This window comes from Grampus griseus (assembly GCF_964374135.1).
Source record: "Grampus griseus genome assembly, chromosome: 1".
Lineage (NCBI taxonomy): Eukaryota > Metazoa > Chordata > Mammalia > Artiodactyla > Delphinidae > Grampus > Grampus griseus.
Window position 1 is genome coordinate 72,194,421 of NC_139017.1, and position 26,450 is coordinate 72,220,870.

The following is a 26,450-nucleotide window of genomic DNA, read 5'->3' on the forward strand; positions in this document are numbered from 1 at the left end:
CTTCCTTGTCTCTTGTAACATTCTTTATTTTAAAGTCTATTTTATCTGCTATGAGTATTGCTACTCCAGCTTTCTTTGATTTCCATTTGCATGGCATATCTTTTTCCATCCCCTCACTTTCAGTCTGTTTGTGCCCCTAGGTCTGAAGTGGGTCTCTTGTAGACAGCATATATATGGGTCTTATTTTTGTATCCATTCAGCGAGCCTGTGTCTTTTGGTTGGAGCATTTATTCCATTCACATTAAGGTAATTATCGATATGTAGGAACATAGATTTGTTTTGGAGATTTTTTAAAAACCTTTTTATTTTATATTGGAGTATAGCTGATTAACAATGTTGTGTTAGTTTCAGGTGTACAGCAAAGTGATTCAGTTATACATATACATGTATCTATTCTTTTTCAAAATCTTTTCCCATTTAGGTTGTTACATAATATTGAGCAGACTTCTCTGTGCTATACAGTAGACCCTTGTTGGTTATCCATTTAAAATAGAGCAGTGTGTACATGTCAGTCTGGAACTTACATTTTAGTAGGTAAAACTGACAATAAACTATATGTTAATTATCCTTTTTGTTAGATAGCAATAAATGATACGAAGAGAAAGAAAGGTGGGATGGGAGGGCAGGGAGTTCTGAGGGAAGAGTTATGATTTTAAATAGGTGGGGAAGATCTCACTAAGAACTGATGAAAACTGATGAACTGATGAAACCTGATGAACTGATGAAAACTGATGAAAGATGTTTAGGAGGCAAGGGAGTGAACGAGCCACGGCAGAAGAGGAAAGAGCAGTGTGAAGGCACTGGATCGGCATTATGCCTGACATGGTCTGGGCAGCCTTGTCCAGTAAAAATATAATAGAAGCCACATCTGGAAGTTTAGGTTGTCCAGTAGCCATATTAGAGAAAAGAAAAAGAGAAATGTGAAACTAATGTCAGTGATATTTTCTATTTAACCCAATATAGTAAGAACATTACCATTTCAACATATAATCAATGTAAAAAATTATTGAGATAGTTTAGATTCTGTTTTTCCTACAAGTCTTTGAAATCTGGTGTGTTGTGTATCTTACAGCACATCTCAACTGGATACTAAATCTTCACTGGAAATACCTGATCTGTGTTTAGAGCTCATAAAATTTACAGTTAAAAAAGTAGACTCACACACCCAGGTTGTTGCAAATATATTTAAAAGTTTTCTGATAAATGAATGGAGTATCATTTTTAACATGTAAATTATTGAAAATGATATACATTAAAAAATTCCGTTACACTAGCCACATGGCCGGGCCTCAGTGGACATGTGGCAAGTTTCTACTGTGTTGGACAGCGCAGGTCTTTGACAGCGAGGTTGACTTGGTAAGTGATGGGGGCATCGAGGGAGCTGGGGGGTATGAGGTCAGAGAGGAGGTGGGACCCACTGCGGGGTTCTGTAGGCCATTGTGAGGAGTTTGGCTACCACCCTGGGTGAAATGGGAGCAGACGGAGGGCTTTGAGTGAAGTAACAAGATCTGACTTACGTTTTAGTAGGATGGCTCTGGCTGCAGTGCTGGGAATAGACGAAGAGGTGGGGGCAAAGGCACCCGGTTAAGAAGCCGTGGTCACAATCCGGGTGAGGGGTCCTGGTGTTTCGGAGCCAGGTGGTAGCAGTGAGTTGGTAAGAAGTGGTTGGAGCCTTGGAATTTTGGGAAGGAAGGCATTCCTGATGAGCTGGATGCAGGGATGTGGCAGTGGGGGAGGTGGGAGAGAAAGGGGAAGGTCAAGGATGAGGCCAAGAGTTCGGCCCAAGCAAACATAAGGATGGAATTTCCATTAATGGGGTTGGAGAAGACTGTGGGAGAAGCAGTTTTGGGGAGAAGGTGAGAGTTTGGGGTTGGATTTGCTAGGTTTGAGATGTGTCCATTTTGATATAATGTGGGTGGCCTGTGCCCTGAGGCTGTGGGAGGTCAGAGGCCTGGGGCATGGCAGGCTTCTGCCCGAACCCCTGCACCATACGGATGGATGGCTCCCCTCCTATTCCAGAGGGCAGTTCTTGGCACAGCTGAATTTTAAAAACTTTCAGATAAATCCTCTGTGCCTCCAGCACCATTGGTGCTTACTCCCTGAAGGTCACTGGAAGTTGCTAGGGTTCTCTGGGTCAGAGCCATATTTCAAGGTCACATCTCCCTGCTCCTAGCGGACCCCAGAGCAGTATGATGAATAAAAAGAGTGATACATGGTCAAAAGCTCCCCCAGCATGCTGGGAAAGCCAATTTTAGGGGAAGTTACTGAAACAGTACAAAACTCTGAAGACACGCATTCCTGATTTCCTAGCACTTTAACTCTGTAGGGATGTGGAGGAAGGGATTAACGTGCTACAGGTGGAGGGGGAGTGGAGAGGCGGGCGACCTCCGCCAGGTCTCAGAGCTAGGGAGGCGGAGAGGCCCGGCCCCTGGGAACCCCCCAGCCTCACGTTCACCAGCCGTGTCACTGAGTGCCTGGGGCTCTCAGGGACCATGCCGAGTGCCATCACACCTGCTCCCTTTCCAGCTGGGAGGAGAGTTGGGAAAGGGGGCAGGAGTGGCCTTGAAGGTCTTCTCCCACCCCTACCAGTGTCCGATGCTGGGACCTGGGCCTGGAGGGTGAGGGTCTTGGGACCTGTGGACCAAGGCCACTCCATTCTGGTAACCCAGGCCTGCTGGGCATGGGTCTTCTGACCTGGGTTCAGATCCAGAGACTGACCCTTATTGGCTGTGAAACTTCAGTGATTTAATTTTTGAGTCCGTTAGTGCGTCTCTTGAATGGGGGTGATGGTGCCTGCCGGGGCGGTTTTGTGAAGTGATGTTAATGAGTGACCTTAGCTCTGAGATGTGACACTTAGTGAATGTTGACTCTCAGTAAATATTGATTCCCTTCTACCTTCCACGGATGTGAGAATTGCCTGTGGGCAGGCCAATTCTGCCCCCCGAGCGGGAGATGGTGCAGAAGGGAACATCTGTCTTAGTGTTGGATTGAGGATGCCCGATGAGCAGAGAGTATGGGTAGAGGAGAAGGAAGCACCTGCCTGAATGGGGGAGAGTGAGACCGTGGGGAGTCTCCTGCCTTCCGCGAGGCTGGGATCTCGCCCTGTGCCTTTATTTTTATTTATTTATTTTTATAATTAAAAAAATTTTATTTATTTATTTATTTATGACTACTTTGGGTCTTCGTTGCTGCGTGTGGGCTTTCTCTAGTTGCGGTGAGCGGGGGCTACTCTTCGTTGCGGTGCGCGGGCCTCTCACTGAGCTGGCTTCTCTTGTTGCAGAGCACGGGCTCTAGGTGCATGGGCTTCAGTAGTTGTGGTGCACGGGCTCTAGAACGCAGGCTCAGTAGTTGTGGCGCACGGGCTTCAGTAGTTGTGGCTCACGGGCTCTAGAACGCAGGCTCAGTAGTTGTGGCACATGGGTTTAGTTGCTCCGTGGCATGTGGGATCTTCCCGGACCAGGGCTCGAACCCATGTCCCCTGCATTGGCAGGTGGATTCTTAACCACTGAGCCACCAGGGAAGCCCCATCGCCCTGTGCCTTTAGATCACGGTTCTCAACTGGGGTGATTTTGCTCCCCAGTGGGATGTCTGGCAATGTCCGCAGACATTTTTGGTCATCAAGACTAGGGGAAGGCTGTTACAGACATCTCGTGGGTAGAGGCCAGGGATGCTGGTAAACATCCTACAACACAAAGGACAGTCCCCACAGCAAAGAATTGCCCGGCCCCAGTGTGAGTAGCTCTGGGGCTGGGAATCCCTGCTTTAGATGACTCATTCTCACAGGCTTCTTGTGAAGAGAAATGAGAAAACAGATGAGATTGCTTTATCAGCTTCAACATGCCATTCTAATCCCTCTCTCCCCATACCCTTTTCTCAGGGTCAGCCCTGTGTCATAAAGGGCTCTGGACCAGGAGTCGGAAGACCTGAGTTCGAAGCCCGACTCGGGGGAGTGTGTCCTTGTGTCTGGTCTCTGTGTCCTTCATCCTTGCAGGTCTCGTGTGTAAACGGGACAGCGGTGTCCACAGTGGTGGGCTGTGGTGTGGACACAGTGAGAGTCTGCGTGGGGAAGATGCTCCGTCACCTGGGATGTGCTGGCCAAGGGGAGGTGGCGGGATTAGAGCCTTTGTACATGTGCATGAATGATACTTTAGGAGAGGGGAGCCCAGGGATGCCCCTCTGCCCCTGCAGGGCCACGTGACTGTTCCCCCAGGCCTACTCTGTTTCACTTCTTGTTTTGTGTTTTCTTGAACAGGTGGAGCTAAAGTCTCCATTTGGGAAGATGGAATTTTCAGGAAAGCGCAGAGCTATTATTTGTGGGCTGTGTGAGTGGGGGACAGAGCCGGCTGAGTGGCAGGTTTCCAGGCAGGGGAGAGACAGCTAAGTGTGCCAGCCCGGGCACCGCTAGAATCCTTTGAGGGGGGTGGGCCAGGATTCCCCAGTAACCACCTCAGGAAACGAGTATTTGCTCTGAGCTTAAGACTGGCCACAGGGAAAGACAGGCCCCACTGTCAGGGAAGGATCTGCATTGATATGTTGAAGGTCTGAGGAAGTTCTTCTGGATAGACTTTCTCTGAAGCCCATTCTATGCCAGGCACTGGCTCTGGAAATGCTGGGGGACAAAGAGATGGACAGTCCGTGGTTGGGGGTTGGGTGGCCAGGCTGCCACAGCTCTGAGGAGAGGCAGGCTGTGAAAAGTGCCCTAATGAGGTGCGGTGTCACACGAGGGCATGCCGGTGACTCCTCACGCCCGGGGGCTTCTTAGAGGAAGTGGGGGTCGTGCGGGCTTCGTAGGGAGGGAGGGCTTCATGAGGCAAAAGGGAAAGAGTATTCCAAGCTGATGGCACAGTTTGGGCAGAGGCTCAAAGTTGGAGAGTGCCTGGTGTTCTCTGGGGGGGACAAAGGAGGCAGGTTTTCCTGGAAGTGCTGAGAAGAGAACACTGGAAAGGGACGTGGAAGCTGCCCATGGGGCTTGCACACCAGGCGGAGGAGTCTGCACTTTTTTTTTTATTAATTTATTTTTATTTTTGGCTGTGTTGGGTCTTTGTTTCTGTGCGAGGGCTTTCTCTAGTTGTGGCGAGCGGGGGCCACTCTTCATCGCGGTGCGCGGGCCTCTCACTATCATGGCCTCTCTTGTTGCGGAGCACGGGCTCCAGATGCGCAGGCTCAGTAGTTGTGCCTCACAGGCCTAGTTGCTCCGCGGCATGTAGGATCTTCCCAGACCAGGGCTCGAACCTGTGTCCCCTGCATTGGCAGGAGATTCTCAAGCACTGCGCCACCAGGGAGGCCCGAGTCTGCACTTTTGTCTAAAGGAACAGGGAGCCATGGAAAGTGTTTGAGCAGACTAGTGGTGTGATCAAGCCCCGGGAGAGGATGGATTGTTTCTAAAAGAAGGAAGCTTGAAGCAGGGAGGCTGGTTAGGAGGTTATTGCAATAGTTCTACAGAAGGAGAGGTGAAGGCTTGAACCAGGCTGGAGGCAAAGGGAGGGAAGCTGGAGGAGGAGGCGGGGGCCTTAGGGAGGCAGGTAGTATGTGGGGGCTTCACATTTCTCCACCCTGGGTGTGGTGTGTGAGGGTCAAAGTGAGTACTGTGCCCTGATCCCCTCACTGCTCTGCTCGAAACCAACGCCTTCCTGGAGGATGGGAGGCTGTGAGCACTGAAACAGCCTGCCAGTCCCAGAGGGCGGGGTGGCACAGTGCCCACACCAGCCGGCACCAGCCGCCCTGGCTGGGGGGCTTTCCTTCTGGAACCCACAGGGCTCAGCGCTGGCCTCCTGCCAGGCCCGAGGGAGATGGAACACACCCTCTTCCTGCTCGTTTTCAAAGACAGGGGTGGAATAGCGGCAGCGTGCCGGAGCCAGCTCCGCTTGGGCTCACATCACAGCTCGGGTGCTGACAGGCTGTGTGTTTGGGCAAGTTGCCCAGTCTCCCTGAACCTCAGCCTGTGCATGTGTGAAATGGGGGTCATGGTGCTCAGCCCACAGGGTGTTGTGAGAGAGGATTAATAAGGACACAGGTGTAAAGTTCTTAGCTCACTACTTGGCCACTCTTTCCATTTACAAGACACGGTGACAGACTGGCGTGATGGCCACTCTTTCCATTTACAAGACACGGTGACAGACTGGCGTGATGGGGTGGGGAGAGCAGGGCCGTGTTGCCTGTAAAGGAGATGCAGCCCCGGGAGGTGGTCGAGATGATGAGTTCTGTCTTGAGTGTGTCGGCTCTGAGGGTTTCGGCGGGGATCCCGGGGGGATACCCTGCAGGAACTGGGCGATGCTGGGCGTCTTCCAGCAGTGGGGTTCACAGGAACCACCCTTCCTAGCTAGCCTGGAATCAGCTTTTCAGAGCCCCAGCGTCATTGCAGGTGGTCCCAGTGTGGTGCTTGGGAGCGGGGTTAGTAGGGCCAGCCTGGCCTTGGTCCTCAGCGCCTCCTGCCCAGAGGCTGGCCTCACCTCTGCCCGGGGCCCCACTGGGTCTTGGCCCAGTGCAGGCTCCAGAGAAGAGAGAGCCCTGGATTTGGGATCAGTGACCTGATACCCGCCCTGGCTCTGCCCCTTCCCTTTCAGGGTGACCTGGGCAGTGTGGGCTCTCTGGGGGGGCAGCGTCCTCATCCGTAAAGTGGGCGTGGTTGTTGGGAGGATCCGTGAGGTGAGGGCTGGGAAAGCCTCCCACAGGTGCCTGGCTCACAGGGGCTCTTGGCAAGCGTTTGGTGAATGAATGACGAGAAAGCCAGGCGGGGGGCAGAGAGGGGTGGTGGGAGGCAGCCCCGAGGAGAGGCCAGGGGACAGGGTGGGCGGCGAGGGGGTCGGGTAGACCTTGGGTCAACTCCTGGCTCTGCCACTTGCTTCCAGGTGTCATCCTCATTGCCGACGTGTGTGGGTGGTGGAGACAGGAGCTTGGGCTTAGGGGCCGCCCTCATGCCTACCTTACCACACTTATTTCCCCAACTGTAAAGAAAAGTGGGTGGGGGCGCTTCTGAAGGCTGGGCTTTCTCGCTGCCCTGGCTGCGGGTCATGTGTTCCTTTGCTCTGTCCTCTCCAGAAATGTGAGCCAGCCCTGTAGACGCTGGCTGCAGCCACCTAATGGCAGCAGTGCACCACGGCTGGGGAGGGGCCGTGGAGGAGCAGCCTACTCCCAAGTGCACACTGCGGGGGTATGCTGTCTGCAGAGAATGTAAAAAAATAAGTGAGGGCTTCCCTGGTGGTGCAGTGGTTGAGTCTGCCTGCCGATGCAGGGGACACGGGTTCGTGCCCCAGTCCGGGAGGATCCCACATGCCGCGGAACGGCTGGGCCCGTGAGCCATGGCCGCTGAGCCTGCGCGTTCGGAGCCTGTGCTCCGCAACGGGAGAGGCCACAACAGTGAGAGGCCCGCGTACCGCAAAAAAAAAAAAAAAAAAAAAAAGTGAAAGTAAAGAAAACCAACTAAAGGTCCTTTGGTTACCACCATCACTGCTCAATAAGGTCAGTGATAAACTCTTCCCCCTCTAGGGCCAGATGCTCCCACCCCTGCCCTTGGTATTCCCTGCCTAGAGGTCCTCCAGAAAAGGAGGAACTGTCGATTCCAGGCGGGGAGCTCATGGAGTGGTGGCTGAGGAAGCAGAGATGACTTGGAGAGTGAGGCATTTATGATTGCAGTGGCAGCTCAGATCTGGGGCCCAGGAGACCTCGCTGGGAAGTGAAGGGAGAGAAGGGCGTGGGGAGATGCGGGCAGTGGAGGTGCCGGCTGTGAGCTCAGGCTGGGGAGGCATTGTCTAGGCCCTTTGGACGTGGGCATGGAGAGGGTGTGTTCCAGCTCCCTCGGGCCTGGCAGGAGGCCAGCACTGAGCCCTGTGGGTTCCAGAAGGAAAGCCCCCCAGACAGGGCAGCTGGTGCCAGCAGGTGTGGGTACTGTGCCACCCTGCTCTGTGAGACTGGCAGGCTGCTTCCCATCCTCCAAGGAGGGACTGGTCCTTCATCTGGGGCGGGGAGGGGCCAGGGCTGCCCTGGGGCTCAGGGAGCTGGGAGGTTTGGGGGAAGATGGGAGACATGCTGGGATTCACATTTCTCCACCTGGCAGAACAGGAAGTGCATGAGGGTCAAAATGAGCACTTTTAGGGTTTAATGATGATGATTTAACAGGTTTCCTTGCAGGGCTGTGGGAGGGGCCCACTGCGGAAGGATTGTGGGAGCATCTCTCCAGTCTGGAGAGCCTCAGTCGATGTACAAGGGAGGAAAGTGTGTCCCTGGGGTTGGATGAGGCCCAGGGCCCAGGGCAGTGTGTGCTTGGGATCTGGCAGTGCTTGGCCCCTTTTCTGTATGAACCTCTTGCCAGGGATCAGCAAGGCCTGGGTGTGTTTTGGAACCAGATACGTTTGGTCCCTGCTGTATCTGAAGCAGGTGTGCATTAGTCCAGATGGGCCTCTGTGGTCCTGTGTCATGGGGCCCCTGCAGTGAGGAGAGCCCAGACCTTTGAGACTTGGGGGCATGAGGGTCCCTCTTCTGGATCTGCTCCCCAAAGCAGGTGCGTCTGGTTCCATTTGGAGCCCGTTTGGAACCAGTGAGTGGGCTTATGTATGGCTGTCTGCGGCTTCTGGGGCTGAGCAGCCAGGCTAAGCTTAGCCCGTACGCACTTCCCAGAAACTCATGGCACCATCACAGTATTGGCTGGGTATTGAGGAGTTGGCAAGATGTAGTGTAGGAACAGCAAACAGGTTTTATCTGGGCAACTGGTACTAGCCGCCAGAAGGGCTGTGTTGAGAAGGATCCTGAAGTGCAATCTGAGCGTGGTGGGAAGAGGGCTGTGATTGACTTGTGATGTCTGTCCTGGGCAAGGAAGGATGGAGGAGTGGCAAGGTATTTGCCATCCCTGGTATGGAGGAAAGACTGCCTGTGTTTGCTTTTTGGTGAGTAAATTTTACCTCTCTGGGCCCCAGCTTCCTCATCTCTAAAATGGGAGTAACAATGTCTCCCTTCCAACCAGATAGACTTATTGTGGAAATTGAGTAAGAGAGTGGAGTGAAAGTACTGCGTAAAATATAAAAAAGTGATACAGGTGAAGGGTGGGGGTTTTGTTGTTACCGAGTCACCCAGGACCCCAGATGACCTAATAATAGTAGTGTCTGCAGTCACTACTTTCTCTGGCGCACTGGACTAGACCACTCTATGGTCTGTGCAAGAGCCATGACTGACAGGACAGGTCATCTGCACAGTGCCTGGCACCCACGCCCTTTATACACTCTTGGCCAAGGTGTCAACAAAGTGTTTGGTCATGTGTCCAATTGGAAGTCACTTCATTTCTCTCACTGACCTTCTCCCCAACTTAAGATTTAGAGACTGTTTTTATGTTTAGTGAGAAAAGGACAGAAAACCTCTCCCCTTGACTCTTACACTCCATTAAAGATAGCAAAATTGCTTTTTAAAGTCTGAAAGCCTGACAAGAGCGCGTACTAATAAAGCATGAATTATGCAAATCTGTGTAGTCACTTGATTTGCATAATGGAGGGACTGGAGGAGGGCTGAGGAGGGGAAAGAGTGGGAGTGAGAGTGCCCGCCCAGATCTGTGTGTGACGGGGGACACCCATTCTCTTCTCCTTCCCCAACCGCTCCTGGTCCTGAGGGGGGACTGTCAGCCTTTCCCAGCTGGCGCTGTGTCTGTCCTTCTGCCGCCTGGCCGCATGGCCATCCCTCCCCCTCACAGGGGTGTCACCGAGGCAGGGGCACACTGCCCTGTGCTCCCCTCTCATGTGGAACTGGCTTCATTAAATCTCACAGCAGCCCCTCCGTGTACAGACAACTTTCCCCGGGAAGTCCCCCGGGTCATTATTTCTCCAAACTGTCCTGTCTCTCAGAGGTTGTGGACTACCATCTGGAGCTGTAACCGTTGCCAAGTGAGCCTTTTGCTCTGGCTCTCTGGGAAGTGAGGGTGAGAAGGCACCTGGAGGAGAGAACTCACCTGACCTCCCTGGTTTCTGATCATTGCTTTGAAGGGTTTGGGCCTCTGGTTGGGCTGGGCTCCATCTTCTGCTTTTCCCTCCTGCCCTCCCTGAGCCCTTGCTAATCTTTGACTTCGGCTTTGATGAAGGCTGAGGTTGGGACTGAGGGTACTTGAGGTCTGGCTGCTGTGGGTGCTGCCTGGAAGCTTGGGCAGCTGGGGGGCTCAGACAGAAGGGGTGTGGGTATCAGCTACAGAGGTGGGGCGGTGGGAGGGGCCGGGCAGAGGGCTTCTCCAGAAAGTACCAACATACTAACACTTCTTGTTCTGGGGAAGGAGGACGTTCTGCATGGTGGCTGCAGAGACCAGCCCTGGTTGTGGGAGTGGGTAGGGGTATCTAGCTTCTGGAAAGGCTGAGCAGCCTGTGAAGGCTGCCAGCAGGCTGGGTTCAGCTCAGTTCAACATACTTATTACGTGCCTGGCTCTGTGGGCCAGGGCTTGTGTTAGGTGCTAGAACCACGGAGATGAAAAAAGCGCTTGTAGCTCTTACTGAGTTCCTACCCTAGGCATAGGCTCTGTGCTGAGCCCCTTGTTTACATGTGTCATCTCATTCAATATTTACAACAACTTGATGAAGTCACTGCTCTTCTTTCCCCATTGTGTCATGAGTAAGTTGAGGCTTGGTCACAGGGCCAGTAAGTGGCAAAGCAAGGCTTGAGCCAGGTCCTTTGACTCGGTAGCCCATTCTCCTGACTACGATGCTTTGCTGCCTCTGTAGACTCCTACCCAGACCCCTCCCTCGAGGGTCTTCTGGTAACAGAGGTGTAAGCAGAGGATGGGTAGGGTGAAGTATGGTCAGTGCAAGGAGAGAGGTTTGAGCCAAGAACAGAAGTAGCACAGAGCATTTAATTATGTCAGGGAGGACCAGGGCAGGCTTGGAGAAGGGCTGGCCCCGGAATAAACCACAGAGGGGAAACCAGATTCTATCTGGCACTTGAGTCAGTGGGGTGTGGTGGAGAGTGGGGGGCTTTCAGGTGAGCAGGGCAATTCCAGATGCTCTCAGCACCCTCCTGCGCAACTTGCAGGGTGGGACTGGGTGAGGGGGAGCTGACAGATTTCAGGGGATCATGGCTGGGACAGGCAGGTGTGGGGTGCTGCCCCGGGGGCTCCTTTCCCATATGTTCAGCAGCTGTGCTGACCTCCCTGGCCTGGCCACACAGCCCTGAGAGCCGGGGGGTGGGGGGCGTCTGTGGGTGCCTGAACCGTGTATGGACTCTGCCTGCCTGGGGTGAGGCCTCAGCTGGTCCCATACCCACACCCACTCAGGCCTGAGCATGGGGCTGCCATCAAAGCAGCCCTGGGAATTCTTTGCACTATGGCGCACAGGGCTGAAAGGACCTTCTGTCACACAGAGGAGGGGTCAGAGGGGAAGTAACTTCCCCAAGTCCAACAGCCGGTGAAGAAGCAGATCAACCCCAGGTTCTTGGGTCTGAGCACTAGCCCCTCACCTGCTGGCTCCCCAGGGCTCCCACCCTTTCCAGGCTGTGTGTGCCCTGCTTAGCGCCCACTGTCCTATATTCATGCAGCCACACACATACACTCTTGCTGTGTTTCCCTCGTGCCTGGCCATCCTCTTGGGATCCTCTTAGGCCAGGGCTTTGTTCTGGAGAGAATTTAAGTGGATGAGGAAGGAGCAGAACCTACTAATTAGATTACTTCCTGCGAGGCCCCTCGCACACACTCAGCCCACTCTCCCCAGACCCGCCTGCCCGTGTTGTCCTTGCTCCTGCCCTGGGGATGCTCTGGAGCGGGGAGAGCAGTACCTGGTAGATCTGAGAGACTTTCTGTAGGAAGTTTGGAGTGAGGGGGGCTCCATACTGGAATCACGGAGGTGTGAGCTGGAATCCTGACTCCATCACTACAAGCTGTGTGACTTTAGGCAAGTGACTTAATTTCTTTGAGTGTCAATTTCCTCATTAAGAGAATGGGAGTAATAATACCTTCATGGTTCCCAAACTTTGCTACATTTTGGAATCACCTGGGAATCTTTAAATAGTGCTAATAATGTCTGATTTCCAGCTTTCTACCTTCTGATTTCATTGGTTTGGGGTACAACCTGGTATCAGGAGTTGCAAAAACTTTCCAGGTGATACTGAGCTGCAAAGTTGGGAACCACCTCATAGAGTTTGTGGGGGGGGGGCGGTTAAAGGAGATCATGCAGACACGTGGGGAAGACTCAGTTAATGGAGGTGATTATTTTTTAATTCAGTTCCCTGCCTCTCACGCCACTTATGGTGGGATCTGAATGGAGAAGGAGGGTTTTCATTTCTTCTCCATGGTGGGTTTGCCTTGAGCGCTGACCCTGAAGTGGCTGACTGTGGCCCATCTTTACTAGAAAAGCCCTTCCTTCTAAGCCTTCCCGGTCTCAGGTTAAAACAGAAACTGTCTCTGCAGCCCTAGGGCAGGGCTCCGTCTTCCTGGCAGTCTCCAGGGAGTTCATGATCAGACCAGGATGTCTGAGAGGGAAGCTGGAAGGAGTGGGGGTTGATGGCACATGACCAGGCCTCCATGAGACTCTTCCTGGTGGCTTTGCAGATGGAAGGGCTGGTCCCCACGCAGGTCTCTAGGAGACAGAGGGCCAAGATGCTGACATGTGGTACACTGAGTCTGGATGTGGTGGTCTGATCTGGGGTGGGGCTGGGCTCAGGGGAGAGTGTCCGTGGAGACAGAGTTGGGGAGGGGCCCCCTTCCTTGGTGCCCTCTACTCTGCTCCTTGGCACCACTGGAGGCTCGGCAGACCTGAAGTGGAGGCTGTGAAGGAAGACACATTTCCCTAGATTCCTCAGCTGTTCTGACAGGAAGTTGTGCATCACTGGGCTGACAGGAAGGAAATGGCTCTGCTATTTGGAGAGAAATAGAGAATTCTGACTGGGGCTGGGGAAAAAGGTGTTTGCTTGTAGAAGCTGTTTTGTTCCAATATAGGGACTCTTTCTCCCCTCAGGCGCTTGCTCCCTGTTTATTTCCCTTTGAATGACAAAGATTGAATTTAGCTAATGAGGAGCTGAGAGAGGGAAGTGAGAGGGGGTCCTGTGAGATTTCAGGAGGTGGAGAGCCTTCGCAGGACGTGCGTCCTTCTGCTTTTAATCTGCGTTTCTTACCCAGCTTCCTGCTTCGGGGAGCTGGAAGGCAACAGAGCATTTTGTGATCTCACACACCGCTCTCTTCTCCATCCACAAACCATACCTTGGCAAATGCCTTTGATTTCTATTTCTTTTTACCACCCGCAAAAAAACACAGTGAATCTTTTAATAGCACAAGGCCTTTTGGATCACTAACCAGTCGGTCGCCAAATCCTATCCATCTGAGTGCCTAAAGTGCACTCAGAATAGACACTTTTAATAAAATAGATTCCCTTTAAGCCAGGGTAAACCTGTGAAATTTGTACATTTCTTTGAGAGCATCTCTACAAATTTTACAGTATTGAAATCGCCACCCAGTGACCTTTCAGGAAGTACTAGATAAATTATAAGAGACAAATAGACAGACTGAAAGGAGAAGTACAATTTCCAGTGTCTTTTCTGCCAGGTCCTCAGGTTGGGTCTTAGAAATCCCTGGCTCCCCGTGTACCCCTCCTCAGCCTTGTGGCGGCCCCTGCCTGCCTGCCTCTCTCCCTGCCTGCCCGCCCGGGTGTCCTCTGAGATGTTTGCAGCTCTTAGAGGCAGCTCTGGTATGTGGCTCCTGGCACCTTTTCCTGTCTGTGTTTGCCTCTGCGCTCCATTATTCAAAATGTTTCCACCGGTGGCCAGAACCCCCAGAAATGCCCTTGGGGCTGGCCGGGGGCTGCTTTGGAAAGGCTCAGATTCCCTGAGCATGTGGCAGGGAGTCCTCGGCCTTGCCAAGTGAGAACCAGGCTGGGGTCCAAGCCCAGCCAACCCTCCCAGTGGTCTGAGGCCAGCCCTTTGTGCGTGGTTTGTCCACTTTGTGGATCTCCTCACTCCCGCCCCTAGGTCAGGTCCCCGCTGTCGTCTCTCCAAGTTGGGCACCTTCCTTCCCTACCAGTTGGTGGTGCTCAGGGGATGTAAACCAGGTATAATATACTGTTCATACTTTGTGTAGGGAAAATAGAATTTGGAAGGCTAATGGCCTATCGCGTCACATCACTTAGAGCCCCCGAGGGGTCTTCTGGAAACTCGCCGCTCCTTTGGGCTCTGGGATCTGCTCCCCCTGCAGAGCAGGTACCCAGAGACTTGGAGCCGGGCTGTGGGGTGGTGTCGCACAGCTGCGCCCTGCTGCCAGGGGACTGCTGATTGCAGAGTCCCTGATGGCAGTGGCCACACGTTGACATGCTCGTTTCATGGAAAAGTGAACTCAGTAACCAGTCTGGCTGCTTTGCCATCACTGTTCAGTGACCTGTGTTCACATAAGCTGGAGAAGTTACTCAGGGCCTCTGGATCTCAGTTGCTCTTTTCCCCTCAGAGATACCACCTCACATGACTCCTGGTTGTGGCGAGACCCCACCACCCTCCCACGTGGGGAGGAAGGGAGATCAGAGAGAAAATCGGGGGTTGAGTATTCTGAGTACTGCTGGTCCTTCTGGAGGTTAAGTAGCTTCATGAGGAATATAAACAAGGCGCCATCAGTGCTGCCCAGGGGTTCACTCACTCCTTAATTTGATAATTAATTCTGCAAACATTAATGGAGTTTTTCTCACATACTGGGCACTCTGCTAGGTGCTGGGGGTCAGGGAGAAACCGGAGGATGAAAAAGACCTTGTTTCCACACTCAAAGAGCTCACAGCCCAGTAAGCAGATACTTAATGCACTTAGATTGTTTCCCAGAGAGGCCTGATGTCCAGCAGAGGTAGCACAGAAGAGGAGGTGGCTCGGGAGGGTGGGGCAGTGGGAGTAGTGAGAACGTATTTGGGTCTAGGTTGACTAGGAATGCGATAGGCCAAGAGAGGAAGGTCACTCTTGGCCCAGAAAACGTGCAAAGGCCCAGAGACATGACAGTGCAGAGCATTTTGGGGGAGTGTGAATGAAGACAAAATGTGGCTCGAGTCTGTGGTGTGATGGGGCTGGAGAGGTAGGCAAGTGTCAGATCGTGCAGGTGCCTTGCTTAAGGGGTTCACCTCTATCCTAGAGGCCGTGGGGAGCCACAGAAGGGATTTAGGCAGAGGGGTGGCACAGTGTGTATGTTTTTAAAAATTTGGGTCTTTTTAAAAAATTTAAATTTTTTTATTATTGAAATATAGTTGATGTACAATCTTATATGTTACAGGTGTACAATATAGTGATTCACAATTTTTAAAGGTTATGCTCCAGTTATAGTTATTGTAAAATATTGGCTATATTCCCCATTTTGTACAATATATCCTTGTAACTTATTTTATACATAGTAGTTTGTACCTCTACTACCTCTGCTAATCTCCTACTCCTATATTGCCCCTCCCCCTTCCCTGTCTCCCCTGGTAACCACTAGTTTGTTCTCTACATCTGTGAGTCTGCTTCTTTTTTGTTATATTCACTACTTTTTTGTATTTTTTAGATTCCGTGTATAAGTGATATCGTACAGTATTTGTCTTTCTCTGTCTGGCTTATTTCACTTAGCATAATACTCTCCAAGTCCATCCATGTTGCTGCAAATGGCAAAATTTCATTCTTTTTTATGGCTGAGTAGTATTCCTTTGTGTATGTGTGTGTGTGTGTGTGTGTGTGTGTGTGTGTGTGTGTGTGTGTAGATATACAGATATAGATATAGATAGATAGATAGTTGCTTCCATATCTTGGCAATTGTAAATAATGCTGCGGTGAACATTGGGTGCATGTATCTTTTCGAATTAGCGTTTTTGTTTTTTTCAGATATACACCCAGGAGTGGAATTACTGGGTCATATGGTAGTTCTGTTTTTAGTTTTTTGAGAAACCTTCATACTGTTTTTCACAGTGGCTGCACCAATTTACATTCCCACCAACAGTGTACAACTGTTCCCTTTTCTCCATATCCTTGCTGACATTTGTTATTTGTAGACTTTTTGATGATGGCCATCCTCACAAGTGGGTATCTCATTGCGGTTTTGATTTGCATTTCTCTGATGATTAGGGATGTTGGGCATCTTTTCATGTACCTGTTGGCCATCTGCATTTCCTCTTTGGAAAAATGTCTATTCAGTTCTTCTGCCCATTTTTTTTTTTTTAGTTGTCTGTTGCCTTTAATTAACATCTAAATAGATGCCGTATTCTTCTATAATTACAATATGGAAATGTCTATGAATAAAATAGATAAATTTTTTGTCACATGCCTAGGAAAGAATGGTGGCAGTAAGATTCATCCAAGGTTTTAGCAGCAACATCTACATAGCCAGGGCATGGTCAATGTCTGGGGACAGAGGTAAATATCTGCGATCCGTGCGTACCTTCTTTTTTTTTTTAAATTTATTTAATTAATTAATTTATTTTTGGCTGTGTTGTGTCTTTGTTGCTGCGTGCGGTCTTTCTCTAGTTGTGGTGAGCGGGGGCTACTCTTCGTTGAGGTGCATGGGCTTCTCATTGCGGTGGCTTCTCTCGTTGTGGAGCACAGGCTGTAGAGCGCAGGCTCAGTAGTTGTGGCGCATGGGCTTAGTTGCTCCACGGCATGTGGGATCTTCCTGGACCAGGGCTCAAACCGGTGTCCCCTGCATTGGCAGGCGGATTCTCAACCACTGCGCCTCCAGGGAAGCCCCGTGCATACCTTTGATTTCTTCTTTTAATGCCTGATTTACCTTCTGATGCTGTTGGACCGTTCTCTTCTCCTTAAGTTCTTCCAATTCAATTTGAATTTCATACATTGCCCCACAACCTCCTGAAATGTCAGTGACTTTGATAGCTGTAGCTTGAGGAAACTTTTCTTTGAGAATTTGGGTCACTTTGAGCTCCCCCTCAGTCTGCGAGGCAAACATGCACTGAGCACAGAGGAGAAGAGGAAGGCGGCGGGTTCTGTTGAGCAGAGGCGCTGCCGCGGCCTGGCTCCACGCTGCCATGACCGGCCAATGTGGCCCGCCGTCCTTCTGCCCTTTTTTTTTTTTTTTTTTTTCCGGTACGCAGGCCTCTCACTGTTGTGGCCTCTCCCGTTGTGGAGCACAGGCTCCGGACGCGCAGGCTCAGCGGCCATGGCTCACAGGCCCAGCCGCTCCACGGCATGTGGGATCTTCCCGGACCGGGACATGAACTCGTGTCCCCTGCACTGGCAGGCGGACTCTCAACCACTGCGCCACCAGGGAAGCCCCTTTTTTTTTAATTTATTTTTTATACAGCAGGTTCTTATTAGTTATCTATTTTATACATATTAGTGTATATATGTCAATCCCAATCTCCCAATTCATCCCACCACCACCACCCCATACCCCACTTTCCCCCCTTGGTGTCCATACGTTTGTTCTTTACATCTGTGTCTATTTCTGCCTTGCAAATGGGTTCATCTGTACTATTTTTCTAGATTCCACATATATGTGTTAATATACGATATTTGTTTTTCTCTGACTTACTTCACTCTGTATGACAGTCTCTGGGTCCATCTACGTCTCTGCAAATGACCCGATTTCATTCCTTTTTATGGCTAAGTAATAGTCCATTGTATATATGTACCACATCTTCTTTATCCATTCATCTGTCAATGCCTTCTGCCCATTTTTTAAATCGAGTTGTTTGGTTTTTTGACATTGAGTTGCATGAGCTGTTTATATATGTTGGATATTAACCCCTTATCGGTCATATCGTTTGCAAATATTTTCTCCCATTCAGCACAGTTCGTGTTTTATATTAACTGCTGTGGAGTCTACATGGTGTGGCAGAAGGAGCACTGGAGTAGGGGGTCTAGGGAGCTAGATTCTAGATCTGGACCTAGCAGCTGATTGACCTCAGCCAGGTCTAGGCTTCAGTGTCCTGGTTTGTAAGATGAGAAGACTCCAAGAACTGTCCCAGCTCTGACACTCTCCACACCCATGACCACCTCTGTTTTTGGCGTGCACACCTTTTCTTCCGTACCTGTCTGTCTACCTCTGGCCACCTGACCCATGTCTCCTGGCTGTCCCACCTTGCTCAGCAGCTGGTGGCAGCTGGACGGAGAGGGGTGAGTTCTCCAGGAAGAATGTGCACCTCTGACCCTCATAGCTCACAGTTGCCTGGCGTTTTCCAGCCCTGCAGGAATACCTTCTCTCCGTGCCCTCCCCGTGCCCCCCACCCCTGCCCCAGCCCACCTGGCTCCCCACAACTCACAGTCCTGGGCCCAGCTGGGTTTCTTCAATGAAGCAATTCATTCCGCTGGGCCTAACCCTTCCCCACGCCCCCAGTCCACCTGGCCCCAAGTGACAAGAGGCAGCTGATTTGGAGTCACCGCCCGGAAGCCAGGGACATCTGCGTGGAGAGATGTCAGTGCCTTTGGCCTGTACAGTCTTTTTCCTTTGCTTTGACCCGGGTTTTAAAAGCTTAGCAAGTCATCAACTGCAGTGGTTGTCTGGGAGCCCCAGCATTTGCTCTTCCTCTCAGGGACCCGCAAGCCACTTCTGCAGAATTGAAAACGGCTGTGGCTGGAAAGACAGGTTTTCCTCACAAGCATCATTTGTTCCACCGCCTTTGCAGGGTTATAGCTCTGATCCTAGAGCTTCTCCAGGCTGAGGAGCCTGGGGGGAGAGCTTGGCTGCAGTTTCTGTTTTCCTAGGTCTTTGATCACAGCTGTTATATTTAAAGGCTTAAACAATGGATTCTAAACAAATAAGTATCTGTTTAGTCAGTGGAATGAGGAATTTAAAGGTGACTCAGACTCCCCTCCCTCCCCTCCCCCAATTCTAAGTGCTATTTACTACCTGAATGATGAGACCTGTAATGGAATCACTTTGCTTGATTCTCCTCTCCTTGGGAATTTGGCATGGTATTTCATTCATTCACTCACTCATTCATTCATTCGAGTGCTTACTGAGTATCCACTACTATGTGCCAGGCCCTGTGTGAAGTAATGGGGAGAGAGAGACAAATAGGACCCAGACCCTGCCACAAAGCAGCCTAGAGAGTCTGGGTGACTACCCAGTGGGAGCCTGGAGGCTCCAGCACAGTGAGTTCAATTCAGACCTAGAAACTCTAGCTGACAGTCTTAAACCCTGTTTCTGGAAAACAGGGAAATAGAAATAATGCAAGAGGGAAAAAATGTGGCTGAGGAGAGTGAGATGAGGGCGGAGGAAAGAGAGAGATGGAAGAAAGGAAGCAGCAAACTTTCCCACGAGAGACACAGCAGACGGCCCCCCAGTTCCCTGCGGCAGCTCACAGCCACGGGCAGCAAGAACCCAGCAGAGGGGAAGGCCCTCCGCTCCCTCTCAGCTCGGCCCTGGCAAGCTGGGTCATAGGCAGGGCACTTCCTGTGTGGTGCCTCAGTTTCCCCATCTGTAAAATGGGGCTTTGGACCGTGGGATCTTGGAGATCTTTGAACTAGCATTCTGTGACCGGTGCAGGGCATAGTAGATATGGGGCAGGAGCCCAAATAAAGGCTCTGAAAGTAGAAGGAAGTGTTCCCCTGGCTTCTCTCATCTCAACACTGAGACACCCTTAGGTGTCTGGGGCCTGTGGGTGTCCTGCCATCCCCTCGCTAGCAAGAGGTGCCTTCTGGCTACTCTCCTTGCTGAACAGTGGGAGAAGGAAGGTTCTGGGTCTCCATGTTTGTATATTTTTCTGGTGTGGACATTTTCTTCTTGGAGTTTCTTTTCTTTTTCTTTCTGACAGTAAGGCTGCTTGAATTGCTCCCGGTGCAGGGTGACTCTGCATGGTGAGCATGCAGCATCTGGTGCGTTGGACTGACTCCTTGGCAGGCCTGCCTCTGGATGCCCTCAGATGCTGTCCCATATGCCTCGCCCTGGGGCCGGGTCAGACTACTGAAGCCCAAGGGTCACAGTCCGAAGGGTTCCGGTGCAGGTCACACTCATTGATTGCTAAAGAAAACAATGTTTTGACAACACAGTGTTCTAAGAATTGGTGTTCCTAGCTGTGTGACCTTGGGTAATTGCTTAAATATTCCAAGTCTCAGTTTTCCCATCTATGGGATGGGAGTGGCTCTCCCTATCTCTCAGAGATCAAATAGGAAACTGCAAGAAAGCGCCTCATAAGCGGGGAGGCTCTAGACTGACATCCACAGGGCAATGATTCAGTAGCAAATATATTCAGCCTTCTCCATGGTTACAGCCTCTTCTGTGCTGAGGAATTCAAGCCACAAAGGGTTAAGGCAGCTAGGCACGTGACTGAGATTGTCCATAATTGATGGAATAAACCTTAAAGGAGTGACCTATAATTGCAGTTAATCCAGGCACTGTGACACTGCCCTGCTAAAAACTGTCTACTAATAATTACTTTGATCTAACAAAATGATACCTGTCCGTGAGCCTGGTAGCAGGGACCCTGGCCAAGGGTCTGCAGCACTGAGCACCACCCCTCCCACTGGACAAGGTGGGTGTGGGAGCTGGGAGACATGGAGGCCAGAGGGCAGGGAGGAGCCCCCAGTTCCCTCAGACCCTAAGGCAGCAAATGCTACATACGTAGAGTGATCGTGTGATTCACTCTACATATTCACTGTCTAAATGGGGACACTTTTGAGAGTATGATATTAATAATTGCTACTCATATTAATAATTATACGAGACAGCAGACATAAGCGGGTCTCCCCAGAGCAAACCTGGATATGTATGGTCAACATGTGCATAGACTGTTTTGAGCTTCTGGGAATCCCTAGGTGGCTGAGCATTTCCACAGTTATGATTTGGTCTTTACAATAACTCTGGAAGGAAGAAAGGATTTTTACTGTCATTTAATGGATATTAAAAATAGTGCTAGAGACAAACCAGTCCAGCTCTGATCTTTGCCATGGCTTCCCTGGTGGCTGAGCCAATGCAGGTTGAGGACAGCTGGCCAGGATCAGGGAGCTCTGGGGCTGGGGAAACACGTGGTGCTCAGAGGGAGAGACCCAGCAGCTCAGGCTTCAGAAGAGCTGCAGCAAAGTGACCATACCCATGGAGAGTGCAGGGCACACTTCCCAACAGGGCCTTTGCCAGGGTCCTCTCCAGTCCTGAACTCGGAATCAGAAGACTCCTCCCTTTACTAATCATGTGATCTCAGCTAATTGTGTGATCACTGTGTGCCTCAGTTTCCTCATTTGTCAAGTGGGGACAATAATTCCTTGTAAGGATTAAGTGAGATCCTATATGAAAATGGGTGGGCTCAGAGACTGACATGTCATAGGTACTCAGTAAATCCTTGTAGAGTTTGAATCTGGAGAGAGTTTCCAGAAGCAGTATCCTTTAGGGAACCGTGGGGATCCTTCTGCCTTGAAACAGTTCTGACTTGGGCCAAGTAGGGCAGATGTGTTCCAGCCTTGAGATCGGGGTTGCCTCAAATTCTTGCAGGGAGGAGGTGGATAAGAGAAATACGTGGGGGAATTGAGAGCTTCCTGACTCCCCTAAACTGTGATAATCTACTGCTTGCTCTGTGCGAGTTGGGGACTGCACCCAAGGAAGCTTCAGGCATTGTGATTCCCTTGAAGCTCTGCACACACGAGCAGCCCACGTTGGCCGGCAGCCCTGGCCTTTTAGGCTCGAGGACGAACTTGCTCGGACATGGGCAGGAAACACGGCTCCTGTGGTGCCCTGTTGCTGGAGGTGATGGCACCCCAGAGCCAAAGGTAGGCGGGTTGGCAACAGTTTGGTGCCACAGAGCTAGTGAGTGAGAAAGAGAGAGAGATAAAAGTGCCACGTTCAGCCTATTAATAGCCGTGTTTGGTCTCCACCACTTCTATCAACATCGTCCATCACATCCAAACAATCGAAAAGCTTGTGCCAAATGGCTAGGAGTTAACAACTCATGGCTGTGCTGAATTTCTGAAAAACAGTATTTCCACTTCTGATGCAGCTCTGAAATGCCAATTGTTCCATGCCAACTGGTTATTTTTCCAGACCATTTCCCTTTATTTATGTTTAAGCTTTTAGAGTTTTAGGCAAGAAGAAGACGGAGGACCCGGACTAGGTGACTATTATTTCTCCTGATTTGCCCTTGAGAGCCATAGAAGAAACATTCATTCCCCAAACGTGAACTGAGGACTTGCAGAAGGGTGGGAGAGGAACCAGACAGGGGTGCTGCCCCTTTCAGGAGTATGCGACTGATGGGCAGGCAGAGTGGGGACGTGGGAAAAACACTGGCCCAGGCCTCAGAAGACTCAGGGCAAGATTAGCCCTTTCTGTTACTGCTGTGTGGCCTTGGCTAGGACAGAGCCCCTCTCTGGGCCCCCATTTCCTTGCCTGTAAAGTGGGGGAGTTGGACTAGACGGCCCAGGAGGCCCCTTCCAGCTGAGTCTGTGCGTTGGGTTGGAGGACTTGCTGTCTCACGTTTACTGGCAAGAGTGCGGGTGTGGAAGTGGAAGGAGGGTGATGCTGTCCTCAGGCTGCTGCTCTGGGAAGCCTGGAAACGTGGCAGGGGAAACACAGGACAGGGCTGTTCCTGATCCGGGAAGCTCCAGCCTTCAGAGATGTCTGTGGAGCCTGCCAGGCGGTTGTTTTTCTCACCATATGTGATTTCTAGGCGTCTTAAAATTTTCATTTGGCCCAAACATTGCCAGGCTCAGGGGTTGATTGTGCCCTGCGTGGGGATGGAAGTGGTCTTGCCTCTGGACACCAGGCTGGGAGTAGGCAGAGAAGTGGGTTGTGGAAACCTCTGATGAGGTTGGAAGGTGTAGGTGGGATCATGGTGTTGCTTCTGCCACCGCAGCAGCCTCTGGTGCGGAGAGAGGCAGGGGCTGGAGGGTGAAAAGAGGGAAGAGAACTGCGGGGGGGGGGGGTGAAGGGGCCGAGAGATGAAGGGTGGGGGTAGTCTGTAGGCCTTGCTTTGTGTCTTTAAAACCAACACATGCTTCTCTGTGGCTGTCAGGTGGTGAGAATTCTTATTTCAGATTCTATCCATCTGAAGATGCATTTACCCAGTTCATTGCAATTGGTTGACCACAGCTCCTGCAGAGAATCCAGGAGTCTGGTGTATGTCCTGGGGCAGGATGGGGAGAGAGAAGCCCAGTCCTAGGTCAAGCCCTGTCTGGGCTGGTTCGGTTCTAGCTGGGAACCCAGTGTTCACACACAGCCTTCTGCAGAGCAAAGTGATTTCCTGCTGTTTTATTGGTTTGGGGGCCAGACAGGTTTTAATAAGAGAAAAGAAAACAACTTCAAAGCAAGCCATCCAGAAAGCACAGTTATTTGTCTCCAGCATTCTAGAACATTAAAAAAGGGGGGCTCCTGCAAGTTGGAGGAAATATGGGGACCATGGTCTTGGTGAGGGTAGCAGTGGATATTTGCAAGGAGAACCCATCATGGTGATGGCAAACTGAGCAGCCTTCCAGCAGGGCTCTGCCACACCTCGGGGGTGAAGAAAGATTAAGTGGTTCTCTGTAATTGAGGACCCCCCCCCCAGGTTGCCAGGATGCATGTTGCGACTAGGACAAGAGACCTTTAGTATGTGCTTCTCCCAAGATGATGGCAGGGGCTGGGACCTTCAGAATGAGATGCATAGTGACAGGTGTGCATTCATCAAAGCTGGAGAAGGCCGTATGGGCTTTTTGGCACCACAAGAGTGATGTAATTGCTGACTGGCCAAGAGCGCTCCATTCCACAAGCAGAGGAGGATGAAAGGTAATCAGGAGCAGATTGTTTATTGGAGAAGGAAATAAAGTGGCTACGTGAGAGGTTTGGAGGTGACTTCCAGGATAGGGATCTAGGCTTTTGGAGAACAGATAAATTTAGAGTTGTTATATCTTCAGAAACAGGGGAGACAGGGTGGGCAGGGATGCCCACCCCGTGAGCATAAGCCTGGGCGACCCAATACCCAGGTTCTAAGCTTTGCTTCAACACAGGCTGGTGTTTGATAGGGGCCGAGCCAGCCCCACTGGGCCTCAGTGTCCTCATGTAGAATGAAGGGTGGGAATGAGCTGACCTCCAGGCCTGGTGTCTATATTTTTATTGGTATTTGTCTTGGGGAGGTGCTCACTTATTGAGGACTTCTGCATAGGCACATATGATGCCAAAATCAGAGTGAGGCTTCACAGAGGCATTTGTTTGTTTAGCTTTATTGGGGGCTAAGCACCTGAGAAAGCTGAAGCCAGATCTGTGAAAAAGTCAGAGGCTTTCCAACATAGAGATAGACTGCCTTGATAGGAAGTGAGTTCCCTGTCCCTGGAGGTAATCAAGCAGAGACTGAATGACTATATGCCAGGAATCTTACAGAGGAGAGTCATGAGCCGTTTAACTAGATGGCTTTTACATTTCCTTTTAACTGTAAGGAGCTCCACTGCTTATGCATATGACTAACTGTTCAACAGAGTCTCCTCAAGGCTATGATGTCAGCCCCAGCCTTCTGCACTTCTTTCTTGTGCCCCTAGAGCAGGATTTCTCATCCCTGGCCTGCACATTTGAATCGCTGAAATATTTTTTAAATGTCAGTGTCCAGGCCTCACCTGCAGAGATTTGATTAAATTATTCTGGGTTGGGGGTCAAGGTTCCTCAGTTCTAGAATGGCCTGGGCTGTTGGTGCCTGGTGGGCATCCTTCCCACCTGCATACTCCCTGATGGGGTGAGGAGACTCAACCCCCCTCTGGTTTCATTCTGCCTTGGTATAGAGCTCAAAAGTTTGACCCTTCCACATTCATTCACCCAACAAACATTTGTTAAGTGCTTATTTCATGTTGGAAGAGTCCTAGTAGGCCAGCTCTTGGCTACTTTAGGAGAAGCAAGCCCCAAACTGCCTTCAGAAAGACCTCATCATGTGTATTCCTGCCTCCTACACTTAGCACAGTGCCTGGCACATGGCAAGTATATAATAAAACATTTTGATTGAATTGCATGGAATCTTTGCCAATGTTGTAAGTGGGCAGGAAACTAAATTATAAGCAAGCATGCAGTAGAGAATTCATGATATGCCATTTCCCCTCTGCTCAGACCTTGTAAAGGAAATCATCTCCTTAATTGGAATTATGTTTGTGGCCTTAGGGGTGACCCATCTGACTTGATATTTTGGTAGCGTGGTCTCCCAAATGACCATTTTTTCCTCCTTGGGTCATCGCACAGCGGGAGGGCCGAGGCCTGGGGAGGATGATGTCTTCTTAATTGGTGTCCTGGTCGTTGTGCTGGTTTCACTAACCATTACCAGGCCACCCTCTACTCAGACCCGAATGCCCTTGTGTTAACTGCATGATATCCCTCAGCCATCTCCTCTGGGAGTGACAAAGTGGAGGGCCACAGAGAAATGGCCCAGGCCAACTTGACTTTATGAGTTTCATTTTGAGACCGTTGGCATCCTTCACTCCACAAGCATTTCCTGCCTGCCCGCCCCATACCAGGCCTGGTCTGGGCTGCACTTGCAACAACGATGCAGACCCCCAGCCCTGACGTCAGGCTGCTGACTGTCTGTCATGCTACTGAGTGACCGGGGTTTAATGGTGACATGACTGGGGCCTCATCAGAGAGTGGGGTGAGATGGGGAGATTAGTCCTGCCCAGGAAGACTGGGCATGGAAGACGATGTTCCGATGACAGACAGCCCGTGTGTCATGAGACTCTCTAGGTGGAGAGAGCACAGACCTTTGGGTCTAACTTCTGCCTGGGTTGGAATTTGACCTCTACTCTGTCCTTGCTTGGGGATGGTGGGCAAGTGACGGAACCTCCCCGGGCCTCGCATGGGGTTGTTCCGAGGATCTAAAGCAGTTACAACAGCGCCTGGCAATGGTAAGCGCACAGTAGATGTAGGCTGTTATTTTTATCGTGTTCCTTTAGCTGTATTTGGGAGTTCAGGAAGGAAGTGTCTACCTGCTTGACACATCTCAAAATTTTGTTCCTTTCATTCAAATATTCAGCATTCAACTGATACTTATTGACCTGCTATGTGCCGGACAATGTCTGAGGTGCCAGGATGTAGAAGTGGACAAACAAATTTGAAATCCTGCCCTTCTGGGGTTTCCATCTTGGCGGTGAGAGACAGCCCCTGGGACCTGGTAAAGACACCCACACAGAGAGCTCAGGAAGGTGGAAGGTGCCTGGAGCTTGGTCTCTAGGACCCAGGATGATGCTCAGCCCTGGTGGTCATTGAGCAGAAGAAGGTCTCATGCCCTCCTTGTCTGCCGAGAGAGCCCGCATCCTTAGCAAACAGCATCTTTGGGGAGAAGGTACTCTCTGAAGCTCCTTTGGCCTTGGGTCAGTCTGTATTCCTCACTCCACATTCAGGATGTAGGGTCAGTTCGGGTTCAGCTGCCTCTCTAGGGTCACCTCTTCTGGTCCTGGTCATTCAAGGAGCTACTTGTAGGTCTTTTCTCTCAGCCTGGGCTTCCTGCCCATTTCTTCCAGGCCCTACTCATCTGCCCTTTGTCTGCCAGGTGGGATTCAGGCTCAGCGGACTGGGGGTGGATGGAGTGGGGGAATCCCTGGCGTTTTGCAAGTACCCAGCACAGGGCCTGGGCATAGTTAAGTGCTCTGTAAATATTTATAGTGTGAATGGATGAGTGAATGAATGT

The 26,450-nt window shown here is 51.0% G+C and overlaps 2 protein-coding genes across 3 annotated transcripts in view; one reads left to right on the forward strand and one right to left on the reverse strand.

Moving 5' to 3' along the window:
* Positions 1 to 26,450, forward strand: part of KCNN3 (potassium calcium-activated channel subfamily N member 3) — a 180,702-nt gene that overhangs the window by 18,502 nt on the left and 135,750 nt on the right. The gene's annotated exons all lie outside the window — the stretch shown is intronic.
* LOC309834071 (bolA-like protein 3) lies at positions 16,243 to 16,939 on the reverse strand (the record flags this gene model as incomplete). The annotated part of the gene is made up of 2 exons (XM_082672684.1): positions 16,738 to 16,939; positions 16,243 to 16,334 (listed from the first exon to the last, which is right to left on the reverse strand). The coding sequence occupies exons 1-2, from the start codon at positions 16,919 to 16,921 to the stop codon at positions 16,243 to 16,245; spliced, it is 276 nt and encodes a 91-aa protein (XP_082528810.1). The 5' UTR covers positions 16,922 to 16,939.